This window comes from Nyctereutes procyonoides, unplaced genomic scaffold, assembly GCF_905146905.1.
Source record: "Nyctereutes procyonoides isolate TBG_1078 unplaced genomic scaffold, NYPRO_anot_genome, whole genome shotgun sequence".
In the NCBI taxonomy this organism is placed as follows: Eukaryota; Metazoa; Chordata; class Mammalia; order Carnivora; family Canidae; genus Nyctereutes; species Nyctereutes procyonoides.
Window position 1 is genome coordinate 10,888,748 of NW_026575144.1, and position 18,471 is coordinate 10,907,218.

At 41.0% G+C, this 18,471-nt stretch overlaps 1 protein-coding gene across 6 annotated transcripts in view; it reads right to left on the reverse strand.

Annotated features, from left to right (window-relative positions):
* Positions 1-233: 233 nt before the first annotated feature.
* Positions 234-18,471, reverse strand: part of TTC13 (tetratricopeptide repeat domain 13) — a 77,292-nt gene continuing 59,054 nt past the window's right edge. For 3 of the 6 annotated variants that reach the window (XM_055308706.1, XM_055308702.1, XM_055308708.1), the window contains 7 exons: positions 17,773-17,857; positions 10,863-10,972; positions 8,500-8,635; positions 7,366-7,445; positions 4,792-4,870; positions 4,561-4,640; positions 2,350-3,131 (listed from right to left, as the gene is read on the reverse strand). In XM_055308706.1, coding sequence (XP_055164681.1) covers positions 3,017-3,131; positions 4,561-4,640; positions 4,792-4,870; positions 7,366-7,445; positions 8,500-8,635; positions 10,863-10,972; positions 17,773-17,857 — 685 coding nt within the window. In that variant the 3' untranslated portion in view covers positions 2,350-3,016. Of the gene's footprint in view, positions 1,679-2,349; positions 3,132-4,560; positions 4,641-4,791; positions 4,871-7,365; positions 7,446-8,499; positions 8,636-10,862; positions 10,973-17,772; positions 17,858-18,471 lie in introns of those variants that run through there. The other 3 variants (XM_055308707.1, XM_055308703.1, XM_055308705.1) reach the window with 2 other exon arrangements.

The following is an 18,471-nucleotide window of genomic DNA, read 5'->3' on the forward strand; positions in this document are numbered from 1 at the left end:
CCACCCACCTATCAGGAGGGCCTTAACTGTATGCCATAAAATAAAAGGGTAACAGTAGCTAACAAAGAAAAAAACCAAACACAGATAAAAACAAAACAAAACAAAACATGGTGGTCTTATTTCCTCAGAATGATCAAAAGGTTTTGATAGGAAATTTTAAAGATAAAAGCAAACCAAATTCTATTTTTTTAAAAAAGATTTTATTTACTTATTCATGAGAGAAACAGAGAGAGAGAGAGAGAGAGAGAGAGAGAGAGAGAGAGAGAGGCAGAGACACAGGCAGAGGGAGAAGCAGGCTCCATACAAGAAGCCCGATGTGGGACTTGATCCTGGAACTCCAGATTCATGCCCTGAGCCAAAGGCAGATGCTCAACCCCTAACCCACCCAGGTGTCCCCTTTTGTTTTACAAAAGAAATTTATGTTTTTGAAAACAGCTTTAAGCAGAGAATAACTTGTACAAGGGAACTCTGAGTTTTAGGTGCAATTTTTCAATTTAATTGAAGAGGTGATAAGAGGACTTTAAATATCATGATATAAAAATGCATTCCATATCTTGTGATAAGAGCCCTGAAAGATGGGAATGGGAGCACCAGTAGTTAGTACCTTCTTGGCCACCAAACAGAATTTCATGTAGTATTTTGTTCAGACCACAGTCAACTTGGCCTGAGTATTTTGGGACTCAAGGCAGAAGATGGAATGTTTTCTCAAAACATCTTGAAGTCACAGAATTTAGCATGTCGGTACTTCTGATGATGTGATAATCACTGTATCTGAATGAGGAGAAACTGGGCTATCTAAATAAAAATTGAAATGTAGGAATTTGGAGTTGATAAACCAAATTTCAAGAAAAATACGTTCTAATTCTGGGGTTTAGACATATTGTCATATTTTAGAAAAGTCAGCAGGTGTCTGAGTGGCTCAGCCAGTTTAAGTGTCTGACTCTTGGTGTCGGCCTAGGTCGTGATCTGATGGGTCGTGAGATCCCTCCTGTCATGCATGGGGCTCTGCACTCAGCAGGGGATCTGCTTGAAGGTTCTCTCCTCTGTCTCTCACCCCACTCATGCATGTGTACTCTCTCTAAAATACATAAATAAACCTTACAAAAAAAAGAACAACAACAACAACAAAAGAAGGATAGCAGGTGCCTGGGTAGCTCCGTTGGTTAAGCATCTGCCTTCAGCCCAGGGCATGATCTCAGAGTCCTGGGACTGAATCCATCATCAGACTTCCTGCTCAGCGGGGAGTCTGCTTCTCCCTCTCACTCTGTCCCTCCCCATTGCTTGTCTTTCTCTTTAATAAATAAGTAACATCTTTAAAAAAAAAAAAAAAAAAAAAAAAAACGAGGGCAATTGCCATATTGATTTGCAATCCTGCACAGCATCTCTGGATACAGCTCTTTTGTGGTTTCAAAAGTCTTCAGGTAGACCAGTTTAGTCAAAAGCAGAAAGGGGAGAGCACAAAGAAATGTAACAGATACACAGAGATTTAGCACGGTGCCATGTTATGTATTCTTCCCGTCTTGAGCCCAAAAATTGAATCTTTGGTCCTGGAGACCACAGTGGGGCAGGGCAGGTCCTGGGCTCAAACAGGACTGGCTGGAATCAGCACCAGGGCATTAACAGCGCGGTGTCTTTAGAGAATCAATGCCCTCTCAGATCTCAACTCTTTTCATTTCACCTGTAAAATGAAAACAGACCCTTGTCCTTGGTGAGCACAATACTAGTCTCAGGAGAAAACTGAGCTGTGGGTCTGAAATCTGTTCATAAGATGGGGGTGTGCCTGACAACTGGGATCATTATTCCCTTTCCTCCTATGAGACAAGAACAGGAGCCACACTTGGTGGCTATTGTGAAGCACATGCCAGTACTTGGATGGGCAGGTGTCCAAAGGGCAGGTCATCTTGATCAAAAGGCCATGTTCTAACAGATAACCGCTCACATCCAGTGTTGTAAAACTCCCCACGAGCACCAACGCCCTGAGGCACAGATGTGTTATTCTAATGTGAGATTTCAAGACAAAAACTAAACAGCAGAAAGCAGTGAATAGTTTAATTCTTTAACAAAAACTGAAGAAAAATGAAAATGATTTGGAAACGGCAACAATATGGGGCACCTGGCTGGCTCAGTCAGAAGAGCATGTGACTCTTGATCTCAGGGGTCATGAGTTTGAGCCCCATGTTGGGTGTAGAGATTACTTGAATAAATAAAATTTTAAAAAAAGGAAATGCTAACAATTTAATGAACCCATTTACTCACTGTCATTTACCCTGTCTTGGGGAAAAAATAATAATTTTCTGAATGTTCTTACACCTGAAAGTAAACTAGTTCACAAAATAAAAACATACATAATCCAGTGTCAAAAACTGGTGATTTATAGAAATCACCCCTCGTTTATTTTTTCCAACACAGAGAAAAAAAAAAAAAAAACATTGTTCAATAATTCAATGTTTGGGTCACTGGCAAATACTGTCTGCATCATTCAAAACAAATGTTCCTGGCGGTGAGCTCTGTGGCGCGTGATGACAGCCGACGAATCTTCCATCGTTCAAATACAACAAAAAACCCACTCGTGAAGATTATGTGAATGAGAAACACAATGCCCTATCACAATGTGCATAAAAAGGTCTTTGAAAAATATCCAAACCTTTCAAGGGATGGAAACACTTCTGTTTTGTTGTTGGTTTTGTCCCTTTTAATGATTAATTTTTGGTTTTTGAAGTCAGCATTTTTGCTGTGAGGAAGGAGCTGTAGGGCTTTGTAAGTGGAAACCAACAAGGCCACTGGTTACTACACACTTTCCTACCCCAACTTAGAACTTTTTCCCCCAAAAAACCCTCTTTCATGATTCTTGTTATGGTTCAAAAAAGTAAAGAAAATGATTTCAAGTATTCAATTCCTATCAAAAATTGGTATCAAAAGTAATAAAGGACCTAGTTTTTTTATAATTCCATGTTTTAAAAAATAACTTAAGAAGCAAGAGGTCCGGCCCTTTACTTATATAAATACCACAGTGTAACTAGAGTTTCTTAAGACAACGTGGAGAGGAGTCAGTGTTTAGCACCTCAATCATTGATCTTAATGTTGGGAACGTCTCTGACACAGATGGGAGCATCTTATAGGAAGGTGAAATACTGGAAAAGAAAAACACAAAGAAGGAACATGAAAATTAACACAATTTTATGAAAAAGGCATTATTCCTATTTTAATAGTCTCTGTTTCCAAGGACCCCATATGTATGTTGTGAGACAATTTTACAAAGGCAGCGAGGAGCTGTGAACAGAACAAATGCTTCTGTGGCAGGGTACTTGATGTCTGGAGGATCACATAAGGAGCTGCTGGCTAGTTCAGCCAGAGTCTTCAGAAAGGAAAATTAAACTCTGTGGTCCACATGACAATATGCACATATGTCCTATTGGGGTGCACACTAGACCTGAATCAGAGACACAGGGTCCAGGCCAGCCTTGCTGCTTATGGGCTATGGTCCTTTCTCTGACCTCACTACCAGGGACAGTCTTCTTCCCTCACAGAGAGACCCTGAGCACAGAAAGAGATCATGTATGCTAGAGGGCCGTGCGACGTGACACCTGGATAATGGGAGGCAGTTTTTTATTCATTCCTCATGGAACTGTTGAAAGGTTCACACTGCAAAACTATGGAAGAGACAGAAGCAAGCTGTCTGACCTAGTGGCCCTATTACTAACACATGCATGAGCCAGTAATCCTGAAGTGAGAATATACTGGGATGCGGTGTTATGGTTAGAAGTGATCATTACAAAGCTGATACACACCTGCACATTGCAAGAGTGCACTTGCACTCAGACTTCCTCTGATTTAAAAAGAGCACAAATGACCCAGCAATTTGTAGGGTGGCTGCTGTGTCCAATAAATGGGAAAGGCAAAATTGGATGGGGTCATGATAGGTAAAACACAGAGGAGGAGCAAGAATACAGAAGGCCAGTGACATCTGCTTGTTTTTTGTTAACTGTTAAAGCATCTACAGGTTTAATTTCACCCAAATTTCCTAGAGACACGAGCCAGGAAAGAGCAGAGTGTGCTAGACTTCTGAGGGTAGTTGCTGGGGATGATGTCTACTTAGTGTTTACGCACTCACACGTGTTCCTCGCCTACATCACAATGAAGTGCCACCATCTCAAAATCTACTGAGCAGTAAAAATGCGCTCCCACTCAGAGTAAGTCTAAAATGGGTCCAGCTTACAGTTTTCAAATTCTTTCCTGAATACTGAGCCTACGAGTTGGGAAAGAGTAAATTAACCAAGAGAGATGAATATATGATTATACAAATAAGACCTGTGTAACTTTTCTTCCACAAACCAATTTCCTTGCTTTTTATTTGTTCTTAATTTTTAATCTGTAGATTCAGGCTTTCAAGGGTCTTGCACAATAGCAGAACATCTTAGCCTTGGAAAACTGGATTACATTCCTTGGAGAGTAAGAGCTCACGAAAGGCGGTGTAGTCCCAGTACCACACAGTTCCAAAAGAAGCACGAAGCCCCCCACATACCTCCTTCATCCTTTTATTGATCGTCACCAAGTAGTTACCTTTTTAGGTTCATCCAGCTTTTGGCTATTTTGCTAAAGGCCTCTGAACCAGGGGCTGTCATAGCTTCAAAGTCAACTAACTGAAAAAGAAAGAGATTTAGGGATGTAATTAACATGGGGGAGAGAGAGGCACACTTTGAAATCTGTTTAACTTCTGCATCTTAACACAACAATCTGAGGGCTGGGATTTAAGCACATAGCCAACCATCTGCCTTACCAGCTTCAACATACCTTCCCTTTGGGGATCTTTCCTGCTACTTCTTTTCCGCTTGCCATCAATGCTCCCACGATCACGGAGTAAGCTATTACACTATGTAAATAAAGAACAGTTACCAGTCAGTCCTGGTCTATGAACATGGATCAAGTGAAAAGCTCACTATGTTCTAACATAAAAGATGAAATTTTCATCTTTTAAGGACTCTTTAGAAATCAAGCTAAAAAATATTTTCATGTCTTAAAAATATTTACTATTTACTACTAATAAATATGTTAATAGATTCACTATTTTAAGAGTAAATGTGATCCAGAATATACTCTTTTTCTGAGGAAAAAAAGGTGTTTCTTTTAATTAGGAGTTCTTCCTACTTGGTTTTTCTCTTCGTATGAAATAATGAATTGGAAGATGTGTCTGCTTCTATTCCAGCAACTTCAAGAGGCTTGGCTTTCAAAATGCATCCATACAATATACTATGTAACACATATTTATCTTGCTGTTTAAGCATTAAAAACTTTGGCTCCCAGGCAGCCCGGTGGCTCAGCGGTTTAGCACCGCCTTCAGCCCAGGGCGTGATCCTGGAGTCCCGGGATTGAGTCCCACGTCAGGCTCCCTGCATGGAGCCTGCTTCTACCCTCTGCCTATGCCTCTGCCTCTCTCTGTGTGTCTGTCATGAATAAATAAATAAAATCTTTAAAACAAAAACTTTGGCTCCCCAAAAAGAAAAGCAGAACACATTCTCAGAAGGTGCTAACAGACTGATCCGAAAATTAAAGATACATAAGTTTCCTTCCTGGCATATAACAGACTCTCTCTTGGCTTCTGACATAACTCTTACACACCGGCTGCGTGTGACCCTGGGCAAGGCACCCTGGGTGTAGATAGCAAAGAAAGCCTCCAGGTGCAGCGAGTCAAGCCCAGGAGTCGCCCTTGGAGAAGACACCGCAGAGGCCAAGGTGGGAGGGGAGTGGGGGTGGGGGTGATGCACACTGCATCTTCAGGGCCCTAGGGCAGGGTCCAGGGAGGCAGAGGGGAAGGCAGGGAGATGGTTGGCATGGAAGGAGAGCCCATGTGGACACGAAGGTATGAGGAAAGGCACAGAGGTGCCCTGGAGGGGTGGGGGGTGGGTGGATTTTGAGAAGTTCCACAGGGTAGTAAAAGGGCAGATAAAGGAGGGTGGTAGAGCACCTGGGTGGCTTAGTTGGTTAAGCATCTGCCTTTGGCTCAGGTTGTGATCCCAGGGTCCTGGGATCGAGTCCCACATTGGACTCCCTGCAGGAGCCTGCTTCTCCCTCTGCCTATGTCTCTGCCTCTCTCTCTGCGTCTCTCATGAATAAATAAATAAATTTTTTTTTTTTTTTTTTTAAAAAGGAGGGTGGTGATGAAGCCAAGACAAACCAGGACAGGACATGGATGGGCACTGTGCCTGGGGCCACTAGGCTTGCACCTGAGCCAGCATGTATAAAGAACCAGGGCAGATGCTGATGCTGAACCTCTATAGTGTACACCTGAAGTCAATATAACACTGTATATTAACTATACTGGAATTAAAAAAAGAACTGAGGCAGAGAGGAGAAGAAGAAAATCCTGGAAGCATGAAGACAAGTCACAAAGGCACGGGGTGATGAGGGTCTGAGATATGGCGGTAGCTGTGAGCACGAGAGAGGCAGAACCAACAGGATCAGAGACTGGACAGATGCAGGCTGTGAGGGAAAGAGGGCAGGTGATGAGAGCTATACTTTCCATGTCACCTCCTTCCTATGTCGCCAGGAGCCAGCAGGGCTGCCGCCAGGACGAATGGACCACTGCTGGGTATCTGCAGAGCGCCTGCGCCAGTGCTTGATACAGGAAGCAGGCGGAGGATGTAGGTACAGCATATATTCAGCGCACACGCTAGTAACAGTTATGCTGGTATTACAATATCTATGCTCCTAGCTTGTATCCATGCGTTTTTGATAGAGTAAAATTTATTATCACATTTAGAAGAGTTTTAAAATGTTAAAGATAAGAACATTCAAGTATATTATTTTAGCCCAAATATCTTAAATTCAAGTATGTGCCAGCAACAGCGTATGCTGCTTCCATGATCTACTGCACATCATCCTGGGTAACAGAGAAGAGACAGAAACCCAGGTTTTAATGATACCTAAGAAGCTCCTTCCTGATGGATTTGTAAGTAGCAAGAATTGACTCACAATAGTAAAGATAGTACAGAATGGCTGGTGCGTAGAGGTCAAGTGATGGACAAAAAATTGGGGGAAAGAGGAGTAGAGGGGAGGGAAATATTAGAACCTAAAATATAGTGAGTGCAGTGCATGCACACGCACATAGTAGGCCCTCAAGACATCTGTGCTGAATGAATGAATCCCCAGCCTGTAAAGTGTAAGCACACTATCTTAGAACAATCTTTCATAATTCTTTTCATGGTGTGGTAGGTCAAGGACATCATATCTGGGGAGATTTTGAAAAAAACAAAAAAAACAAAAGAAGTTTCTTGCGATTACTTGTACTCACAGCCACAACAAGCAGTGCAAGCAAAAGAGAACATATTTTTCAATGTAAAAACTTTCAAATTATAGGCTATCACTCACCTGGATCCTCGAGAGAGTGGCATTAAATTATAAAAGTAATAAACTAAGGATAAGATTAAATTGCAAACAGCATCAGCCTCCTAGAAAAAAAAAACATGCTCGTGAGTTTAAATACTAGGTTATAAACTGTTTTTTAATGAGGTGACAAGACATAAGAATCATTCACCTCAGGAAGAGGATTATTTCATGTGTCTCCTACGGAAGCTACTTTCACATTCTTGGATATTTCATACTCCATGCTACCATTTTTTCCTAATGAAAGGGTATATATACAGTTTGGTTTAGAGCAATAGTTTCTAAGCTGTTTTAAAACTGAAACCTTTTCAGGGGTACCCGGGTGGCTCAGTTGGCTAAGTGACTGACTCTTGGCTTCAGCTCAGGTCGTGATCTCGGGGTCATGGGATGGAGGCCCGTGTTGGGCTCCATGCTCAGTGGGGAGTCTGCTGGGGATTCTCTCTCTGCTCCTCCTCCCCCCTCTTGCTCTCAAATAAATAAATGTATCTTTATACTTTTTAGTACCTAATATGGTTTCCCAAGATTCTGATAAGCACACCCTGTGCACTGAGATTTAGGTGATAGATATACTTAATTATGTAAAAACCTGGATGTTTAATTATAGGTTCAGAACTGATTAGACGCAAGAGAAAGGAAATGACTTCCCAGGGGCCTTGGGCATCCACTCCAGAATGCGGATGGAATGCCCACAATACTCCCAAGCACAGTGGCAGCTGCTGCCACAAAGGTGACAGGCCAGGTCCTGCCCCCAAGGAACCCCCTCGAGTTGGGGTGGGACATGGAGGGAAGAGTCACAGGCAGCAAAGGCCCACTAAGTGTCACACAGGCCTCTGTCACGATGGACCAATATTTTCACTTCAATCCTGACAGAGCCCAGACTTAATCATACGACACAGTCACTATGTACATGTGTCATTTCCCTTCCTCAAATACTATCATTATTAAACACAGGTAGTGTTTCTACAAGACTTTTAAAAAGAACTACTTGTAGGTCATCAGTGAAAGCCAATCTCAAGCATAAGATGTGTAATACCCGTGAATGGGTAGGGGGTTTTGAAAAGGTTGCAGGAGAATCCTGCATAGGAAGCACAGATAAAATGGAAAAAAACAAAAACCTACCCCAAATTCTGATGAAAGAATCAGTACTTTTCCTTTCGCTGTGAGGTCTTTATAAAGTGCGTCTATCTCAGCATGATAGAACTGTGTTCTTTCTTCTGTGGTTTGCGTTTCCACAGAGAACAGTATGTTGCCAATCCTAAAAATACAGCAATGTGTGTCAAAGGCACATAATATACAATTCCAAAAGCCAGACATGGAGAGTAAAGAAAAAAAAGAAAGGCACTGGTATGCTGATGTGGCACAAGATATACACCTAAGAACATGTCCTACCTTACTATAACTACAGATTGAGGCGTGTTCTGTAAGTAGGCAAGAGTTTCATAAAATACGATATTTTGTTTGGTCTAACCATATGTATGTATTATAGGAGTTCAAGCTTCTACAGAAAGAAAACTACACGCAGTCAACAATGAATGCATAGTAAATACTTTCTAGATAACCACCCTATTATGTTTGAAGATCAGGAGCCAGAACCATGAGCAGAGAAAGGTCAGGGACTCCACTGTGTTTTTTTAAGCTTCTGCTGCACCCTAGCTCCATGCCAGGCTCTACGGAGACAAATTTGATGCAACAGGCATTTATTATAGAAATAAATAGTTCTTAGATCCCATGAAGAAGTATTTGCATTGTATTCCATTTTATGGATATTGTAGAGGTTCTCCTACTAATTGTTTGTTATTGACCATTTAGAGTATTTCCCACAGCAGTTACTGAGGGAGGGATAATTGAAGCTATGAATTATTATAAGACCATTAGCAGGGCGATCACACAGCTCGTCAACGTTCACCAGAAGGAGATCAGGTCTAATGTGGAAGACATGGAAGACAACAGGAAATGCATTTCACAGGGGAAAGGGCCTGATATGAAAATTGGGGTGGGAGTGAGAGAGACTAAGAAACAGGAGGTGGGAGGTGATCTTGGGGGAACAGGCAACCCAGCTGAATTAACAGGCCAAACTCTGGCAGGAAAACAGTTTGGGAAAGCAGGAAATGTTGCAGGAGGCCATATTACCAAAGGCCTTGAGGGCCTGGCAGGGGAGCTGATCCTGGTATCCACTGGCAATAGAGGGTATGGACTGGGGAGTTTAACACCCAGTGGAACGGAGTCTCTGGGACACTGACAAAACACTGGTAAGCCATCAGGCAACTGCGGATGGAGACATGAGGAGTTAGAGCTCAGAGCTAGAGGTGATGGATACAGTGGGACCGTGGAGGAAAGAAGCCATGTTTCAGGGGAAGGAACTTTCTGTACTCTCTCACACAGCCATCCCCTTTCTGCCTGGAGATTTCATCTGAGGAGCTCTAGATCTCATGAGCAGGTCAAAAGTCACCAGATCTGGAAGCTGCTACGCTGGTGCCTATTCAGGGAGGTCGGTGTAGGTTTTCACAGAGAACTTGACAAAGAGACTCCTGTGGCTTGAGACTAAAAGTACCTGAGAAAGCTGGAGCCCAGAAGGCAGAGCCGTTGGGGAAGGGCAAGTCATAGCCTACGATGGGGCTGGCAGAAATCAAGCTGGAGGTCCCACTGCAGAAATCATGATGCCCTGCAGGCCAAGCAACTGAGGATCATGTGCGGTGGGGAGGGCTCCACGTGGGGGAGGTGCAAGGTAACCCACCCCAAATTCAAGGGATACGGAGGCTCCTACATGAAGCCTGGGGTTCATATAGGAATTAGACTGGGTAATAAAAACAGTCACTGTGGGGCTATTTATAAAGTGAAAAGTGGAAATACTCTAAATGATCAATAACAAACAATTAGTAGGAGAACCTCTACAACATCCACAAAATGGAATACTATGCAATCACCACAAATGCTTACAAAAATAGGAGAAAATGTTCATGGTGAAGTAATGGTAAGATACAAAAGAAACAGGTTACAAAACAAGATGTGGAGCATAATCTTAGTTTTTAAAGAAAGCAACTTAATGATTTTTTTAAATCTTTGCTTGTGTATTCTAAATTGTTCATAATAAAAGGCTGCACTACTCTCATATTAAAACTTGTATTTAAAAACTCTTACAATGGCCTTCAATCTGCTAATCTCTCATCTTTTTTCATTTTATCACTAAAGTGTCACTCACAAGGAACTTTAAGAACAGAAGAACGCTTTTCACATTAGATACTATACTTAATATCTAGAAAGCTGTTAGATCCAGCTTGGTCAGAACATGTATTTGCTGGCATAATATTCTAAAAGTCACATGAACAAAATAACTGGTTATAGCTTCACACTAGACCTTGATAATTTTCATCTCAGGATAAAACAAAACCCGGGTAGGTCTCATCTCCCGTGGCAACATCAGGCACACGGACACTTTGTGACACCAGCCTGCCTTTACGCCCACACTTAGGAAGCATACATACTTGTCTCCTGTAATTGTGATTGTGAATCCATCGTATTCCTTCCCTTGATCTTTGAGGCTGGGAACTTTTGTGTTCACCGTGAACCCATCCTTCGTTTTAGTATTAAACTGCTTTCAGGGAAAAAAAAATTCACATTACTAGTGTGTAATTCACTGTAAACCCCCAAACGCTCTTCTGTAGTGCTGACTCTGCCTTCCATGTTTTTAGAAAGGGTCACAGAAGTTCCTGATGCAAAAGGCCATGACCAGGCACACCTCCCTCTCCAGTGACGGGGGATGCCTCTGCCTGTCCCCAAGGCCCCACACTCAGCAGGACCACTGCTCACTCCTAAGAGTACCCTTTGGGTTTTTTTCCTGTTCATCTTAATTGGCAGCACCTCGGATTCTTGGCAGAATGGCTGTACTCCAAATCCTGTAACTTAAAAAACACCTTGTGCTCACGCTCATGCTCCTTCAAGGCAGTCTGATTTGTTCTGAAAAGTACTCAGAATTGTATTTGTCAACTGAAGAATTTCAAACATACACATACATCCACCAACTCTGCAGACCACAGAAAAGTCTGTTAAAGGAATTACATAAAGCCAAGGAATGGCCTTCGGGGTGATAAGTATGAAGGCAGTTTCAAATGCCAGCTTATTAAAATATTTTTGACAAAACCAAAATGTCAATAAATAGATTTTGTCATTACTCCAGAAAAAAATCCTCTTCAGATTCAGTTATTTAGTGTTGCCAATCTTTTTTTTTTTTTTAAAGGACTGATAGACTTGAATAAGAGAACCAAGGATAAAACAGGAGGCTGTGTGTCACATAAGCCACTATGGGGGGGGGGGGGCAGGCTGTCTAAAACCAGTAAGACCCAGCAGGTAGTCACAAACGATCCAGAGAAGGACCGGGAATGAGTGGGAATGAGTGGACATGAGACACAGGTGATTACAGTCAGCATCAGGAATTGGAACAGGAATATCTTTCATGAAGAAAGGGCTTTTAGAGGAAGACATGTGTTACAGCTCATCTGATGCTCACACATACCAGGAAGAGAGGGCATAGTCTCCATCCTACAGGTGAGGGGCCCAGCCGGGAGGGGAGGTCCTGGCCCAAGTTACTGAGCAGGGACTGGCGGCATGGGAATGTGAACCCAGGCCGTCATGACCTCCAGTCATGTTATTTGCTAATAAGCTGCCTCAAGGGGAGCTGAGGTATACAGTGTATATAGTTGACCTTGAACAACATAAGGGGTAGCAAACCCCCCCATCACAGTCAAAAATCCGTGTATAACTTTGGACTCCCCAAAAACTCAACTGCTAAGCCTGCTGCTGACTAGGCTTACTGACATAAAAGGTTGAATACATATTTTGTACACCTGTATTCTTACAATAAAGTAAGTTAGAGAAAAGAAAAGGTTAAGAAATCACAAGGAAGATACATTTACAGGACTGTACTGTATTTATTGAGAAGAATCCACATACACGTGGACCCACACAGTTCAAATTCATGTTGTCCAAGGGTCAGCTGTATTTTAACTTGGCTTTTCACCAAAAGTGTATTTCAGAGGAAGCTGTCAAGGCATCGCATTGCACCAAACACTTTAAAACCAAAGGTATTAAAAAAAAAAAAAAAAAAAAAAAAAAAAAAAACCAAAGGTATTTATATACTTCTCTGCATGCCTTTTAAAAATACAAATATGCCCATAACCCCAGGTGAAAGCTAGGTGTCTAGTGCTGCAGAGGAGCGGGCATGTTCACCCCACAGTGGGACAGAAAGTGACTTCACCCCAGGAGGTTGGCCCCAGGTGGGCGATGCTTGGCGTCTCTGCTGCACTCCCAGCAACACAGGCTTGGAGTTCACTATGCTTTTCTTTTAAAACAAAGACATCCATAAAACCTTAAAAACCCCCTACGCTGATTTGGCCTTCTACCGAACAGATTAAATGTAATGCCCAAAATACCAATAAGAAAGAGAAACATTAAAAACTGAGATGTGGGCAAGTGTTCTTTCTGGACGGTCTGTCCAATGGTCCACAGTGGAGCGGTCTGCCCTCTATGGGGCATCTGGGGAATTTGTGGGAGAGTCTGGTGGCTACAGCAAGGGGGGTTCCGCAGAGAACACTAGATGTCCCATCGTGCAGGGGACAGCCACACATCATGCGCGATTGACTTCCAATGCCCCCCTGGACTTCCATGTCGATGAAGAACCTGTTTATAATGTAATAATTACCTGGGCCAGATTCCATTTCACACTTGGACACTAAATATTTTAAGAGCTGGTTTTTTTTTTAAATTTTTTCTTTATTTAAGTAATCTCTACACCCAACATAGGGCTTGAACTACATAGTTTTAATACACACTGAATTTTCCATGAAGGCAAATAGCATGTCCAACTGAGGATAGAGGGCATTTGGCATTGTGTGGAAGTTTACTGTTTCAAAAACCCCTTCTGCCACCAACACTGTGGCTCACGATACCCGAGTCAGCAAATAACGCACAGATGTGGGGCTGCATTTGTAGCTGTCAGGTTCAACACAACTTTATGAGCAGGTGTAAACAACCAGCTACTTTATTATGGCTTCTTGTGAAGACATGCCTGAATGCTGACATCCTGAACAACACACTGGTCTACCTATCAGACCTCCTTTATAGCATGATGATGATGTTTTATTTAAAAAATTTTTTTTAAAGATTTTATTTATTTACTCACAGAGACACACACACACAGAGGCAGAGATACAGGCAGAGGGAGAAGCAGGCTCCATGCAGGGAACCCGACGTGGGACTCAATCCCGGATCTCCAGGATCACGCCCAACCAAAGGCAGCGCTACACCCCCGAGCCACCTGGGCTGCCCGATTGTGATGTTTTAAATAATTTGAGTAGGTAAGATATAGTCTCTGTTAATTTCATTTGAGTGCACCAGGAAAGGGGCATCTGAACACGGTTACTGAGTTAATATCAGAGTGGTTTGGAGGAGGAAGCTGAGAACTACGCCATCAGTTCATCAGACACTCCGATAACCCCAAGGTGAGGTCTGGCCAGAATCACTGCTCCTAGCAGACAGGAGCCTGGAATCTTGACCAGGTAAGAACTCACTCAAGTCCAGTGAGGCAGAAGTGGACTCTGGCGTACAGAGTACTAGCTCACTGCTTTGTTCATGACATGATGTTTCTTGGTTATTCCTTAGAAATGGATAGGCTCTGGTCCTACCAACTTTTTAAATTTTACTTGATATAAATCAAACCTCTCTACTATAGCTACAAGGAGAACACTGATTCAAGTTTTACGTTAAAGTTCAAACCATTAAGTGGAAAAAATAAAATCCACCTGCTGTTGGCAAATCTTTGAGTAGTTATATTCCTGGGTAGAGAAAATGTTCATAAAATTAAAACTTAATGGATTACACTTTTAAACAATGTAATTTCTGTTCCCCTAAATCTCCTTGATCTTGAATTATACTGTTTTTGATATTAACATTGCCACACGCACATTTCCTTCCATTAGCATTTGCTTGGTATACTTTTTCTCCCTCCACTTTTTAAATGTTATCTTGTTAGGCATTGTCTCCTGTAAACAGCACGTAGCTGGACTTTAAAACACCAATCTGAAATCCTCCATCCTTCACTACGGGATCAATCATAATGCCACACTGACTTGTCACTGCCATTATGTGCATTTCTTACCCGCCCTCCTCTTTTTTCCTTCTTTTTGAGTTAAACTGGCTTTGTTGTCTTTATGCCTTTCCTTCCATTCTAGGAATTTAGAAGATTATACGTCTTATCTCTGTTCTTGCAGTGTTTGCCTTCAAATTTTTAATATAGATATTTAAACGTGTCTTTTCAATATCATGGGTTAGTCAGTGATTGTATTCTCTCACGGAAAAAACAAATACCTTAGTAACAGTTTTACTTCTTTTCTCTACTTTCTTCAATTTCTAATGTTGATATTTTCTAGTACTTTAATTGCAGATATCTATGTTTTTTTAACGACAGGAATTCATTTCATTGGCTTATTTGTTCACCACGATTTCTTATATCTCTTGTTTGCTTCTTTCTTGGGCTTATTTTGTGAAAGTACATATGTCCTTTAATCATTTTGACAGAAAATCTAGGCTTGATGAAATTCCTAAATGACTGTTTGAAACTGTTTTTATTTGACCCTCACACCTGAACACTGGAACAGTGGGTTCAAATAAATTTCCCTTCATTGTCTTCTAGAATCCATTATTGCTGGAGGGAAGTTGGACATCCATAGAATTCTCCTTGCTTAGTACTCTTTTCTGGAAGCTTGAAGATGTTTTTATTTTTGTGTGTATTAAAATATACATAACATAAATTTGCCACTTTAACCATTTGGGAATGGCATTAAGTACATTCACATTGTTTGCAACCATCACCACCATTCATACACAGAACTTCCCAAATAGAATCTTCGCCCCCCATTAAACACCAACTCCCCATTTTCTCTCCTGCCAACCCCTGGCAGCCACCATTCTACCTTTTGTCTCTATGAATTTTACTCTCTAGATACCTCATGAGTGGAATCATAGGGTTTTGTCCTTTTGCAACTGGCTTATTTTATGCGATATAATGTCCTCAAGCTTCATCCACATTATAGCATGTATCACAATTTCCTTCCTTCTCAAGACTGAATATTCCATTGTACAGCTAGAACACATATTATTTACTCATTCATCCATTAATGGACACTTGAGTTGCTTCCACCTCTTGGCTACTATGAACAATGCTGCCATGAACATGGGTGTACAAATAATCTTTTCAAGTCACTGCTTTCAATCCTTTTGAACATATACCTAGAAGTGGAGTTGTTGGGTCATAGGCAATTTTATGTCTAATTATTCTGAGGAACTCTCTTTAACCTTGAAGTCCCCCAATTTTTTTTTGAAAATTTTATTTTTTATTCTTTTTTTTAATGTCCATCACCCATCCTCCTGCCCCCTCCCCTCCAGCAACCCTCAGTTTATCTCCTATTATTAAGAGTCTCTTATGGTTTGTCTCCCTCTCTGATTTTAACTTGTTTTATTTTTTTCCTCTTTTCCTCTATGATCCTCTGTTTTGTTTCTTAAGTTCTGCATATGAGTGAAATCATGTGATAATTGTCTTTCTCTGATCGTGAAGTTCCAAAATTCTATCAGAATGGATCCAGGTGTCAATGTTGAACATCATGCTGAACATGCAGGGGGCCCCAGACTGATCTTTTCAGCTCTCTACAAGCTTTCCTTCCCTGTCTTGTCGATTAATTGCTGTGCTTATCTTCCTTCTCTCCTTTCAGGATTTCTATTAAATAGGTCCATTCTTTATCTTCTGTGTTCATTGTCTCTCATAGTTTATATTTGTCTTTTTACATACTGCATTCTGAAAGAATTTATTGATCTTCTAGCTCATATATATTTGATATTCAGCTGTCTTTAATGTACTAGTCTGAGTTTTTTTTAATTTATGAGAATTATATTTCTTTTCTATTGCTTCTATCTGTCTATCATATGATACTGGCTCAAATCTCTCAGGAAATTAACTTATGTACTTTCTATTGAGATAAAATTTACATACAATGAACTTCACATGTATAAGTCAATGCATTTTGACAAATATACACACCCATGTACCCATTTATTCCATAAAGATACAATGTATTGCCATCATTCTAGAAAGTTTCCTCCTACTCCATTAAGGTAAATCTCACTCCTCATAAACCATCATTGTTCCAATATCTATCCCCATAGATCAAACTTCTTATAAATGGAATCATACTCTTTTGTATGTGGCTTCCTTTGCTCATCATCATGTTTCTGAGGTTCACCCGGGTTGCTGTGTGTAGCCGTCCCCTTTCTCTGTTTTGTTACTGAGTAGTGTTACACTGCTGGCCTCCCCTGAGAAATGATGGCAGACTCTTGTAAAATTTCTTGATCTGGAAGACAGACTCTGGACAAGGAAAGCTGAGAACTGGCACACAAACCTTGGGCCATCTACAAAACCCAACTTTGACTTCATTCGCCATGTAGATAAAGGGGGCGGGACCCCCACCTGGGTCCCTACTGGGCCTCACGATGAGACTGTGGATGTCACAAAGCCTCGTTCTCTGTTCAGCATCCTGCTGAATGAACCAAATGCTGGATTATGTTTTGTAAGCTGATTACCAGTTTGAATCTGAGACCACTGACTTTTGGGTCCTCCAATCTTCTTTTGGTCTTTCTATAGTTTCCGTGTCCCTGCTAAGATTCTTCATCATTGTATTCATGTTTTCCTTTAAGACCTTGAACATGTTTTGAAGCAAAGACTTAAAAGAGCTAATTCCAGGGCTCAGTTGGTTAAGCGTCTGCCTTCAGCTCAGGTCATGATCTCGGGGTCCTGGGATCAAGCCCTGCTTCGGGTTCCCTTCTCGGTGGGGAGCCTGCTTCTCCCTATTTTTCTGCCCTTCCTGACTGCTCGGGCTCTCTCGGGCACGCTCTTTCTCTCTCTCAAGTAAATTTTTTTAAAAAAAGCTAATACCAACTTCTGGATCACCTTAGGGTCTAAACTGCTTTTATTTTTCAAAGGTTAGTCACGTTTTCCTGCTTCTTCATTTATCAAATAATTAAGAAATCTAGATCATGTTCCCTTCCTTTCAAGGGCATTGAGTTTTGTGTTGGCAGGCAGTCAAATCACTAGCAGATCCATTTAATCCTTTCAGGTTTGTGTTTTTTTCTCTGTTAGAATGATCTATTTAGAAACTGCCTTTGTCCCAGGATATGAACCTTATCTTAGGTGGTCTTTCATCTATAGTGTGTCCTTTCTGGAGTTGTAATGAAATACTTATAGCATAATATTAATAAACATGCATTTAGCAGTTATGAGTTTTTAAAAAGTGCTCTAGTTTCTTTGTTTTTTCCTAAAAACACCTCAGAGAATTTGGATGATAAACTTACCTTCATAATTGGAAGAAGGTCTTCTACTTTGTGTACCTTTTCCAGAGCTTCTCTAACTTCCAACAATCCTTTAGGATTATTAGCTCTTAAAAAGAGAGAGACAGAGAGGGAGATGGCAACTAAAATTAATAGAGAAATGTAATAGTTAATTATATTAACTGCTATTTCCTTTAATTTAAATAAATCATCCTCAATTATGAGCTCAATATTCAAATGGTGGACCAGACCAAAAGTTTCTAAACAATGGGATGGTTTGATCTTAATGAATTTAGAGCTGCATATAAGAATTAAGAAAATAGGTAACAGCCCATCTAGAAGGTGAAACAGGGAAAAGCAGAAGGGATTGTTAGCCTATGTTTGTATATACACATATGGCTCTTGGATTGGCCACAAAAGATTGATCCTCCTATGCTATCTCTGAAATTAGAAGTGAATTTTTTTTCTTTTCTAAAGTTGCTCAAATGGAAGTACCCTATTAGGTTTTTATGCCAGCTTTACATTTACTTGTAGATAACTATCTATTCAGAAATCTTTTTCCCCCATTGTTTTTCAGTATTCTATCTCTATCATATGGCCTTTCAGGTCAGGGAGAATGAACATTATGGCTGAAATTCCTAATAAAGAAACTCAAAGAAATGCCTCCTACTTTTTAGAGTAAAGAGATGAGAAAAGTCACAATATTGTAAGATTAAAAGGTTG